This window comes from Ambystoma mexicanum, chromosome 6p (assembly GCF_040938575.1).
Source record: "Ambystoma mexicanum isolate Mex_15411 chromosome 6p, UKY_AmexF1_1, whole genome shotgun sequence".
Lineage (NCBI taxonomy): Eukaryota > Metazoa > Chordata > Amphibia > Caudata > Ambystomatidae > Ambystoma > Ambystoma mexicanum.
The window spans coordinates 42,633,613-42,646,771 of NC_090935.1; the positions used below are offsets into that span (position 1 = coordinate 42,633,613).

At 47.5% G+C, this 13,159-nt stretch overlaps 1 protein-coding gene across 1 annotated transcript in view; it reads left to right on the top strand.

The window, feature by feature from the left end:
- Positions 1-13,159, top strand: part of TMEM8B (transmembrane protein 8B) — an 804,010-nt gene that overhangs the window by 565,456 nt on the left and 225,395 nt on the right. Inside the window, exon 6 of the mRNA XM_069626692.1 lies at positions 1,036-1,445. Within this exon, the coding sequence (XP_069482793.1) occupies positions 1,036-1,445 (410 nt within the window). The remainder of the gene's footprint in view (positions 1-1,035; positions 1,446-13,159) is intronic.

The window sequence follows — 13,159 nt, forward strand, 5'->3', positions numbered from 1 at the left end:
TGCTGTGTGCATAGCACTCCCCACTGTCCTTCACATTGCATGCACTTACCTTCCTCTGGTATATGGAGCTTGTGGGCTGCAGGCACTGGGCTGCTGTGTGCATAGCACTCCCCACTGTCCTTCTCATTGTATGCACTTACCTTCCTCTGGTATATGGACCTTGCGGGCTGCAGGCACTGGGCTGCTGTGTGTGTAGCACTCTCCACTGTCCTTCACATTGTATGCACTTACCTTCCTTGGTATATGGTCCTTGTGGGCTGCAGGCACTGGGCTGCTGTGTGCATAGCACTCCCCACTGTCCTTCACATTGCATGCACTTACCTTCCTTTGGTATATGGAGCTTGTGAATGCAAGGCTCCTGATCTCTCTGGCTACCACCAGTTGCCTTTTGTTTGTGGTTGTTGTCTTTTCCTTCCCACCCCTCTTTCCCTAGCTCTCCACAACACTATGCTCTGCATGGAGCGCTATACAAAACACCTAAGATAAATAACTAATGAGTAGTAAGGATAATATGTTTTAATGGTATTATAATTATTATTATTAGAATATGTATTGAGTGCGAGCCTTACTTTGGCAAGCAATGGAGTGCTTTACAATCACAGGGCAAAGGTCACAGTGAGGGAAGCAGAGATACAACAGAGCGGGAAATAAGAATGAGTTACAGGGAGGCTGGTCTATATGAGATCTACAAGCAATGAGGAGAGGAAATGGGGGAGCAGGAGTGTTAGGTGTGTGGAACTAGGAGTTAGGGTGGGGTCATTCCTTCCTGAAATGTCCAAGAGAGGAGTAGAGTGTGGTGTATTGAGCAGGAGGTTCCAGAGCCTTGGAGCGTAGACAGAGAAGGCTGATCTTTTGGTTCTTTCCTTCCTGCAGCGGCTGAGTTCAATACTGCTCACATCCTTACTTCTGGTGGATATTTTAAAAGGGAACACTTGTCACCTCTTTTGCCCGGGTCTGTAGGCCTGGATGTTAGGTTTCACCATGTATGTGTTTTAGTTTCTTCCTGAAGTTCTCTGTCTGTTTTGTCTTCCACAGACTGTTCTAAAGCCGGTCTCTCCAGGAATGTGGTCCTGGCTCCCAGCTCAGCCCAGAACATGCCGCAGTCCTTCGGCTCAGCTGGTGGCTTATCCCTTTCTGAAGGACTGCCCTCTCCTGGCGTAGCCTCGTCACTGCAGAATGACACAGGAAGCTCTGCTACCTCAGCACCGGAAGAACGTGTGGTGCCTCCAGCCTCTTCCACTGAAGCGCGCGTGCTAGCCGCGGCGTCCTGCTGGCCCATCCGCCCCACGCTGCGCAACGAGCTGGACACCTTCTCCGTCCATTTCTACATCTTCTTTGGCCCTAATATCTCCATCCCTCCGGACCGACCTGCAGTCTTTGTGATCAACTTGTTGCCTGTGTTGGACAGCGGGGGAGTGCTCAACCTGGAGCTGAAACTCAATGTGGTGAGTAGCCCCAGAATGGACCACCTCCAGCCTCACAGTCCTCCTCCATTTTGGGGCTTTTGGCCATCGGGGATCTCTTACCTTCCATTGACCATTTCTTTGGGAGCCGCAGCCTTACTGAAGTCTAAGCACTTTACTGATACTGCTTCTATTCCCACCCATTGGCTTCCTGCTACCAATCCTCTTCCTTCCATCCTGTCTCTGTTGCCCACTCATCCCCTCGCTCCTACACAACCGAAAGGTGGTATAGTCTGACCCTGCCAGGGTATGCCCAGATCTTAGTCTCTAGCAAGGAAGGGGAGGTTTGGGGGGGAGGGTGTGATAGGTAAGAGAAACTAGAGAGTATAATGTCCAAAATCATAGCCAACTGGGAAGACTGGGGGAGAGGGGGTTATGCTTGTCAAAGCTTGTCGAAGTAGGGATGTGCGTTTCTCAAATGTGATACATTATTGCTAAGCATGAGTGCAGGACTCAGGAGAGTACAGCTCGGATTAGAGCAGAGTTGTATTGTGATGGCAATATCTAGTACTGATGAAGCATGGCAATAGATGTAGTTAGGAGAGTACAGCTCAGAACAGAGCAGAGTTGTATTGTGATAGCAATATCTAGTACTGACGAAGCATGGCACTAGATGTAGTTCGAAGAGTACAGCTCGGATTAGAGCAGAGTTGTATTGTGAGGGCAACATCTAGTACTGACGAAGCATGGCACTAGATGTAGCTAGGAGAGTACAGCTCAGAACAGAGCAGAGTTGTATTGTGATGGCAATATCTAGCACTGACGAAGCATGGCACTAGATGTAGCTAGGAGAGTACAGCTCGGAACAGAGCAGAGTTGTATTGTGATGGCAATATCTAGTACTGACGAAGCATGGCACTAGATGTAGCTAGGAGAGTACAGCTCGGAACAAGGCAGAGTTGTATTGTGATGGCAATATCTAGTACTGATGAAGCATGGCACTAGATGTAGTTAGGAGAGTACAGCTCAGAACAGAGCAGAGTTGTATTGTGATGGCAATATCTAGCACTGACGAAGCATGGCAATAAATGTAGTTAGGAGAGTACAGCTCGGATTAGAGCAGAGTTGTATTGTGATGGCAATATCTAGTACTGACGAAGCATGGCACTAGATGTAGCTAGGAGAGTATAGCTCGGAACAAGGCAGAGTTGTATTGTGATGGCAATATCTAGTACTGATGAAGCATGGCACTAGATGCAGTTAGGAGAGTACAGCTCGGAGCAGAGCAGTGTCATATTGTGATGGCAATAAGAGTTGTATTGTGATGGCAATATCTAACACTGACGAAGCATGGCACTAGATGTACTTAGGAGAGTACAGCTTGGAACATAGCAGTGCTGTATTGTGATGGCAATAAGAGTTGTATTGTGATGGAAATATCTAGCACTGACGAAGCATTGCACTAGATGTAGTTAGGAGAGTACAGCTCAGAGATGAGCAGAGTTGTAAAGTGATGGTAATATCTAGCACTGACCAATCATGGCACTAGATGTAGCTAGGAGAGGACAGCTCGGAACAGAGCAGAGTTGTATCGTGATGGCAATATCTAGTACTGACGAAGCATGGATCTAGATGTAGCTAGGAGAGTACAGCTCAGAACAGAGCAGAGTTGTATTGTGATGGCAATATCTAGTACTGATGAAGCATTGCACTAGATGTAGTTAGGAGAGTACAGCTCAGAACAGAGCAGAGTTGTATTGTGATGGCAATATCTAGCACTGACGAAGCATGGCAATAAATGTAGTTAGGAGAGTACAGCTCGGATTAGAGCAGAGTTGTATTGTGATGGCAATATCTAGTAATGACGAAGCATGGCACTAGATGTAGCTAGGAGAGTACAGCTTGGAACAAGGCAGAGTTGTATTGTGATGGCAATATCTAGCACTGACGAAGCATGGCAATAAATGTAGTTAGGAGAGTACAGCTCGGATTAGAGCAGAGTTGTATTGTGATGGCAATATCTAGTACTGACGAAGCATGGCACTAGATGTAGCTAGGAGAGTATAGCTCGGAACAAGGCAGAGTTGTATTGTGATGGCAATATCTAGTACTGATGAAGCATGGCACTAGATGCAGTTAGGAGAGTACAGCTCGGAGCAGAGCAGTGTCATATTGTGATGGCAATAAGAGTTGTATTGTGATGGCAATATCTAACACTGACGAAGCATGGCACTAGATGTACTTAGGAGAGTACAGCTTGGAACATAGCAGTGCTGTATTGTGATGGCAATAAGAGTTGTATTGTGATGGAAATATCTAGCACTGACGAAGCATTGCACTAGATGTAGTTAGGAGAGTACAGCTCAGAGATGAGCAGAGTTGTAAAGTGATGGTAATATCTAGCACTGACCAAGCATGGCACTAGATGTAGCTAGGAGAGGACAGCTCGGAACAGAGCAGAGTTGTATCGTGATGGCAATATCTAGTACTGACGAAGCATGGATCTAGATGTAGCTAGGAGAGTACAGCTCAGAACAGAGCAGAGTTGTATTGTGATGGCAATATCTAGTACTGATGAAGCATGGCACTAGATGTAGTTAGGAGAGTACAGCTCAGAACAGAGCAGAGTTGTATTGTGATGGCAATATCTAGCACTGACGAAGCATGGCAATAAATGTAGTTAGGAGAGTACAGCTCGGATTAGAGCAGAGTTGTATTGTGATGGCAATATCTAGTAATGACGAAGCATGGCACTAGATGTAGCTAGGAGAGTACAGCTTGGTACAAGGCAGAGTTGTATTGTGATGGCAATATCTAGTACCGATGAAGCATGGCACTAGATGTAGTTAGGAGAGTACAGCTCGGAACAGAGCAGTGTCATATTGTGATGGCAATAAGAGTTGTATTGTGATGGCAACTAACACTGACGAAGCATGGCACTAGATGTACTTAGGAGAGTACAGCTTGGAACATAGCAGTGCTGTATTGTGATGGCAATAAGAGTTGTATTGTGATGGAAATATCTAGCACCGACGAAGCAGTGCACTAGATGTAGTTAGGAGAGTACAGCTCAGAGATGAGCAGAGTTGTAAAGTGATGGTAATATCTAGCACTGACGATGCATGGCACTAGATGTAGCTAGGAGAGGACAGCTCGGAACAGAGCAGAGATGTATTGTGATGGCAATTTTTAGCACTGACGAAGCATGGCACTAGATGTAGTTAGGAGGGTACAGCTTGGAACACTGCAGTGTTGTATTGTGATGGCAATAAGAGTTGTATTGTGATGGCAATATCTAACACTGACAAAGCATGGCACTAGGCGTAGTTAGGAGGGTACAGCTCTGACGAAGCATGGCACTAGATGTAGTTAGGAGAGTACAGCTTGGAACAGAGCAGTGCTGTATTGTCATGGCAATAAGAGTTGTATTGTGATGGAAATATCTAGCACTGACGAAGCATTGCACTAGATGTAGTTAGGAGAGTACAGCTCGGAGATGAGCAGATTTGTAAAGTGATGATAATATCTAGCACTTACAAAGCATGGCACTAGATGTAGCTAGGAGAGGACAGCTCAGAACAGAGCAGAGTTGTATTGTGATAGCAATAACTAGTACTGGCGAAGCATGGCACTAGATGTAGTTAGGAGAATACAGCTCAGAACAGAGCAGTGTTGTATTGTGATGGTAATATCTAGTACTGACGAAGCATGGCACTAGATGTAGCTATGAGAGTACAGCTCGGAACAGGGCAGTGCTGTATTGTGATGGCAATATCTAGCACTGATGAAGCATGACACTAGATGTAGTTAGGAGAGTACAGCTCGGATTAGAGCAGAGTGGTATTGTGATGGCAATATCTAGCACTGACGAAGCATGGCACTAGATGTAGCTAGGAGAGTACAGCTCATAACAGGGCAGAGTTGTATTGTGATGGCAATATCTAGTACTGACGAAGCATGGCACTAGATGTAGCTAGGAGAGTATAGCTCATAACAGGGCAGAGTTGTGTTGTGATGGCAATATCTAGCACTGACGAAGCCTGGCACTAGATGTAGTTAGGAGAGTACAGCTCGGATTAGAGCAGAGTTGTATTGTGATGGAAATATCTAGCACTGACGAAGCATGGCACTAGATGTAGCTAGGAGAGTACAGCTCATAACAGGGCAGAGTTGTATCGTGATGGCAATATCTAGTACTGACGAAGCATGGATCTAGATGTAGCTAGGAGAGTACAGCTCATAACAGGGCAGAGTTGTATTGTGATGGCAATATCTAGCACTGACGAAGCATGGCACTAGATGTAGCTAGGAGAGTACAGCTCATAAAAGGGTAGAGTTGTATTGTGATGGCAATATCTAGTACTGACGAAGCATGGCACTAGATGTAGCTAGGAGAGTACAGCTCATAACAGGGCAGAGTTGTATTGTGATGGCAATATCTAGCACTGATGAAGCATGGCACTAGATGTAGTTAGGAGAGTACAGCTCGGAACAGGGCAGAGTTGTATTGTGATGGCAATATCTAGCACTGACGAAACATGGCACTAGATGTAGTCAGGAGAGCACAGCTCGGAAAAGAGCAGCGTTGTATTGTGATGGCCATTCAACTCTGCTCTGTTCCGAGCTGTACTCTCCCCTAACTACATCTAGTGCCATGCTTCGCCAGCACTAGACATGTCATGTCTGATGGGCGTGTGGAGTTCCCTGGCTGATAGGTGTGGTATTTCATGAATGATGAGAGTGGGGCGCACATCAGGCTCAAGGCCAGCAGCTCTGGAGGCAAGTCATGGCCGCTGGCAGAGCATTCTGGGAAATTCTCATCAGTGGTTTCCGTGGTCCTTCGGCATTAGTGGTAGGTACCCAGTGGTAGTGCAGGTTTCCCCAGGACTGGAGGAAGAGGGTGTGGCCTTTATGACTGACAGCTGTGTGGCTGCTTGTGGTGGGGGGTGCTACAGACAACCGTGACACTTGAAGCAAAGTTCAAACAGGTATTACATGAAAACAAGGGCCTGTGTCAGTGTTTAAAGGGCCTTCTCCTGCTTCAGGACATCCCTTCTCAATCCTGAAGATCTGGGAGAGGGCTTCTACCAGAAACACTTCGCACCATTAGCCTCCAAAAATGGGCAATCCCATGAAAGGGCACTTCATGTTTATTTTATTTTAAATACTTAGAGCACGAACCTAGCCCAAGAGCTCTTTCCAAAAGGAGGGTGCCAGCAAGGGCGTGGCATTTTATACAGTTTCGCAGTACTGCTGGTGGAGGGAGGGTGCCAGCAGTGGGCTTGGCATTATATACAGTAGTGCAGTACTGCTGGTGGAGGGAGGGTGCCAGCAGTGGGCTTGGCATTATATACAGTAGTGCAGTACTGCTGGTGGAGGGAGGGTGCCAGCAGTGGGCTTGGCATTATATACAGTAGCGCAGTGCTGCTGGTGGAGGGAGGGTTCCAGCATGGGCTTGTCATTATATACAGTAATGCAGTACTGCTGCTGGAGGGAGGGTGCCAGCAGTGGGCTTGGCATTATATACAGTAGTGCAGTACTGCTGGTGGATGGAGGGTGCCAGCATGGGCTTGGCATTATATACTGTAGTGCAGTACTGCTGGTGGAGGGAGGGTGCCAGTATAGGCGTGGCATTAGGTACTGTAGCGCAGTACTGCTGGTGGAGGGAGGGTGCCAGCACAGTCTTTGCATTATATACAGTAGCACAGTACTGGTGGTGGAGGGAGGGTGCCAGCAGTGGGCTTGGCATTATATACAGTAGCGCAGTACTGCTGGTGGCGGGAGGGTGCCAGCAGTGGGCTTGGCATTATATACTGTAGCGCAGTACTGCTGGTGGAGGGAGGGTGCCAGCATGGGCTTGGCATTATATACAGTAGCGCAGTACTGCTGGTGGAGGGAGGGTGCCAGCAGTGGGCTTGGCATTATATAGAGTAGCGCAGTACTGCTGGTGGAGGGAGGGTGCCAGCAGTGGGCTTGGCATTATGGCATTATATATAGTAGTGCAGTACTGCTGGTGGAGGGAGGGTGCAGGCAGTGGGCTTGGCATTATATACAGTAGCACAGTACTGCTGGTGGACGGAGGGTGCCAGCAGTGGGCTTGGCATTATGGCATTATATACAATAGTGCAGTACTGCTGGTGGAGGGAGGGTGCCAGCAGTGGGCTTGGCATTATATACAGTAGCGCAGTACTGCTGGTGGAGGGAGGGTGCCAGCAGTGGGCTGGGCATTATATACGGTAGTGCAGTACTGCTGGTGGAGGGAGGGTGCCAGCAGTGGGCTTGGCATTATATACTGTAGTGCAGTACTGCTGGTGGAGGGAGGGTGCCAGCAGTGGGCTTGGCATTATATACAGTAGCGCAGTACTGCTGGTGGAGGGAGGGTGCCAGCAGTGGGCTTGGCATTATATACAGTAGTGCAGTACTGCTGGTGGAGGGAGGGAAGGTGACAGCATGGGCTTGGCATTATATACAGTAGTGCAGTACTGCTGGTGGACGGAGGGTGCCAGCACAGGCTTGGCATTATATACAGTAGCGCAGTACTGCTGGTGGAGGGAGGGTGCCAGCATGGGCTTGGCATTATATACAATAGCGCAGTACTGCTGGTGGAGGGAGGGTGCCAGCACAGGCTTGGCATTATATACAGTAGCGCAGTACTGCTGGTGGAGGGAGGGTGCCAGCAGTGGGCTTGGCATTATGGCATTATATACAGTAGCGCAGTACTGCTGGTGGAGGGAGGGTGCCAGCAGTGGGCTTTGCATTATATACAGTAGCGCAGTACTGCTGGTGGAGGGAGGGTGCCAGCAGTGGGCTTGGCATTATATAGAGTAGCGCAGTACTGCTGGTGGAGGGAGGGTGCCAGCAGTGGGTTTGGCATTATATACAGTAGCGCAGTACTGCTGGTGGAGGGAGGGTGCCAGCAGTGGGCTTGGCATTATATACAGTAGTGCAGTACTGCTGGTGGAGGGAGGGAAGGTGACAGCATGGGCTTGGCATTATATACAGTAGTGCAGTACTGCTGGTGGAGGGAGGGTGCCAGCAGTGGGCTTGGCATTATATACAGTAGTGCAGTACTGCTGGTGGAGGGAGGGTGCCAGCAGTGGGCTTGGCATTATATACAGTAGTGCAGTACTGCTGGTGGAGGGAGGGTGCCAGCATGGGCTTGGCATTATATACAGTAGCACAGTACTGCTGGTGGACGGAGGGTGCCAGCACGGGCTTGGCATTATATAAAGTAGCGCAGTACTGCTGGTGGAGTGAGGGGGCCAGCATGGGCTTGGCATTTTATACAGTAGCGCAGTACTGCTGGTGGAGGGAGGGTGCCAGCATGGGCTTGTCATTATATAGAGTAGTGCAGTACTGCTGGTGGAGGGAGGGTGCCAGCATGGGCTTGGCATTATATACAGTAGCGCAGTACTGCTGGTGGAGGGAGGGTGCCAGCACAGGCTTGGCATTATATACAGTAGCGCAGTACTGCTGGCGGAGTGAGGGTGCCAGCATGGGCTTGTCATTATATACAGTAGTGCAGTACTGCTGGTGGAGGGAGGGTGCCAGCATGGGCTTGGCATTATATACAGTAGTGCAGTACTGTTGGTGGAGGGAGGGTGCCAGCAGTGGGCTTGGCATTATATACTGTAGTGCAGTACTGCTGGTGGAGGGAGGGTGCCAGTATGGGCGTGGCGTTATGTACTGTAGCACAGTACTTCTGGTGGAGGGAGGGTGCCAGCACAGGCTTGGCATTATACACAGAAGCGCAGTACTGCTGGTGGAGGGAGGGTGCCAGTAGTGGGCTTGGCATTATGTACTGTAGCGCAGTAGTGCTGGTGGAGGGAGGGTGCCAGCATGGGCTTGGCATTATATACAGTAGCGCAGTACTGCTGGTGGAGGGAGGGTGCCAGTAGTGGGCTTGGCATTATGGCATTATATACAGTAGTGCAGTACTGCTGGTGGAGGGAGGGTGCCAGCAGTGGGCTTGACATTGTATACAGTAGCGCAGTACTGCTGGTGGAGGGAGGGTGCCAGCAGTGGGCTGGGCATTATATACAGTAGTGCAGTACTGCTGGTGGTGGGAGGGTGCCAGCACGGGCTGGGCATTATATACAGTAGCGCAGTACTGCTGGTGGAGTGAGGGTGCCAGCAGTGGGCTTGGCATTATATACGGTAGTGCAGTACTGCTGGTGGAGGGAGGGTTCCAGCATGGGCTTGTCATTATATACAGTAGTGCAGTACTGCTGGTGGAGGGAGGGTGCCAGCAGTGAGCTTGGCATTATATACTGTAGTGTGGTACTGCTGGTGGAGGGAGGGTGCCAGTATGGGTGTGGCATTATATACAGTAGCACAGTACTGCTGGTGGAGGGAGGGTGCAAGCAGTGGGCGTGGCATTTTATACAGTTTCGCAGTACTGCTGGTGGAGGGAGGGTGCCAGCAGTGGGCTTGGCATTATATACAGTAGTGCAGTACTGCTGGTGGAGGGAGGGTGCAAGCAGTGGGCTTGGCATTATATACAGTAGTGCAGTACTGCTGGTGGAGGGAGGGTGCAAGCAGTGGGCTTGGCATTATATACAGTAGCGCAGTACTGCTGGTGGAGGGAGGGTGCCAGCATGGGCTTGGCATTATATACAGTAGCGCAGTACTGCTGGTGGAGGGAGGGTGCCAGCACGGGCTGGGCATTATATACAGTAGCGCAGTACTGCTGGTGGAGTGAGGGTGCCAGCATGGGCTTGTCATTATATACAGTAGCGCAGTACTGCTGGCGGAGTGAGGGTGTCAGCACGGGCTTGGCATTATACACAGTAATGCAGTACTGCTGGTGGAGGGAGAGAGGCATTTGTATTCGTCCGGTTGGTATTGGTGAAAGAGCCACGTTTTCAGTGTCTTGCGGAATTGGAGGATGGTAGGGACATTTCGAGTCTTTTCTGAGAATGCATTCCAGATGGTCAGGTCCTAGCAGGAGCTTGGCCTGCTTGTGCGTCTTCTCTTCATGGGCTATCCTAGACGCCACCCTTTCTATGTGAGATGTAAGAGCTTCCAGACGTGTGAAGTCTAGCCATCAAGTATGTTGGTGTTCCGGTCAAGGCTGCTTTGTAGGTGATAAATGCAGCTTTTGAGTATCATCCTGCGGGGGAGAGGAAGTCAGTGAAGCTCGGGCAGTGTCAAAGGTCTGCAGTCCAGTTCGCAGGTGCCTGTAATGAGTTGGGCTTTTGACTGGTGGACTGTCTTGAGGGTGTGCTTTACTAAACACAGTGATCCAACGCAAGGGGATAAATTCACCTTCCTGCTTAGTGGAAGAAATATGAAGTCTAATTATCATAGAAGCCAGGTTAATTACAATAAATCCGACTTTCAAACCAGAAGAACAGTAGACATCCAGTTATGGGTCCTGAAAAAATTGACCTAACCTCGGATACATACAAATTCAATCATCAAATATTTTTACTGTAGAGGTCCTCATAAAATAGCATAAGATGTATTAACAATTATAAGTATCACATGTAGAGATACACAAACATTACAGTTCTAATTTTCAGCTGCAACAAAAATAAAATGTCAGAGCTGACCCTAATCATCAAAGACAGCTCCATACACTTCGTCCAAGCCCTGCATGCACATGTTTCTGCCCTAGCGGCCTCAATGTGCTGGACATTCATCAGGGGCTGTACTCATTATTTTGCACATGTAGAAGATCAACTAAAATTAGAGGATATTTGTTTGTGTCCATAAAACTCTTCCTGGAAAATTCCTAAACAAAGATGGAAACATATCTTAGTTTCTACATTAATTCTTAATCCTTTATCAACATAAAGATGAGATTTCCCTGGTCACGTCAACATTTCATGCTGTCCAAAATCACCTTCATTACTTTATGTGATTTGATTCTTCACCATACTGCTACTCTGAAACAATAACAACACACAATCCACAACTGCCTTCAACATGGCCGATGCCTGTGTAAATCCTCATATATTGTATTGACCTCTTTGTTCTTACCTATTCTGTTGATTTGAAAAACAGCTCATTTAATTTTGCGCCTATCTCCTGCCTGGTTTTTCCTATCTTTCGCTAGGATTCTGCCAATAGTTACCTGCAAATAAAACATGAAAGCAATGGATATGCCTCTTGATGTTTCCATCAATAATTTCTCTGAAGAAGGTCTTCCATATAGTAACTACAAGTAAGCCTGGATGATACAGAGAGCTCTCTATTCAGTGATACAGGCAGGGGGAGGATATCACATCCATTGCTTACCTTTCTTGTTTGCAGATAACTATTGGCAGAATCCTAGAAACAGATCAGAAAAACGAGACAGGGGGTGGATGCAGTTTTTCAAATGACCAATTTTGCATCTTGTGTTTCGATAGAGACATTTTTCTTCAAATATTGTCGCCTTTGCTTTTCTATGGGACTTGTGTACTTAAATTAAGTTTAGTAATCAGTTATTGTTTTAGTTCTTAAAAATTAAATGTGCACCAAGAATTGGATCTTGCTGCATGACAAGAGCTTAGACACAATTGTAATGTAATGAGCAAAGTATGCTTTTAGATGCATACACTCGCTGAGCTAACCACACTGCATATTAGGTATTTAGCCTGCTGTTTTGAGTAATGGAACTAATAGCTTATTCGAGGGGTGTACTGAACGCTGAACATCTTAAACTATGCTCCTTATGTAGTTGCTCTATAGTGCTTTGGAGCCCATTTTAGTGAGCTACATTAAACAGAAAAGCAGAAATTTGATCAGCAGGGGTTCATCACAATACATGTATTTAGTTTTACCTGAAACACACTGCTTTCACAAGAGCTGCTTTACCACTCACTATAAACAGGGACGCCTTTGCACGAGAAAAGTGCATGCTGACCCAGGCACTGATAACAGAAATTCCAGAGAGGCGCTCCCCAAAGCTCCGAGATGGGAGGGGGATGAGCGACTTGCATCAATACAGAGTTGGGTTTTTTCCACAAGAAAACATGTTGTTTACCAAATGTTCGAGAAAGGTTACGGCACCTTGAGTGACAGGCCCACCTGATAAAAGGTTTGAACCTGAGAGGGGAGGGAGGTCTCTTCCGTGGGCTTTACTGCACATGTAAGGCGCCCCGGATTGACATCATACTCCCGTGCAGAGGTTTCTAGCCAGTCATAATGTGATGGGGCGGAGGGCAGTCCTATAGGGGAAGCAGAGCTAGCCTACGCTTCATGGGTCCTAAATGTGACGCTGTTCAGACGTTTTCAGTCGAGCTTGAAGAACTAGGAACATAAGACCTTGTGCTCTGTGTACTTGTGATTAATAACTTGCATTCTTTCCATTTTATTAAATTTGTTGCTAATTTTTCATTATCTGCTCATTGTTAAATAAATGCAAGCATCTTTTATTCGGGCTGAGGTTGTTCTAGAGTGAGTTCATCGAGCGTCACATAAATTTAGAACCTGAGAGAGGAGGGAGTGTGTCTTGGTGTGGGTGGGCTGGCCCCAGAAACAAGCTCACACCCTTTATGTTACAACAATACCGCCAATGTCTAAGCTGCAAACCAGGCTCAAATCCCAGTTTTACCAGTTAGGAAACATTTGTGATCTTCGACATCATCTTTAGTCTGATAGTGCCTAACCTGTCAAAATTGCCAGTGCATAAGTATTCCAAAAGTGTCACTCCTTAAGGATGATTTAGTTCTGAAGGTTCACTCTTCAAAAAAGCCTCACTCATTCTTTATGGTGTTGCTTCATCTTTATATTATCTTATATGTGTAATTCCTAGAAATTCTGTGCGA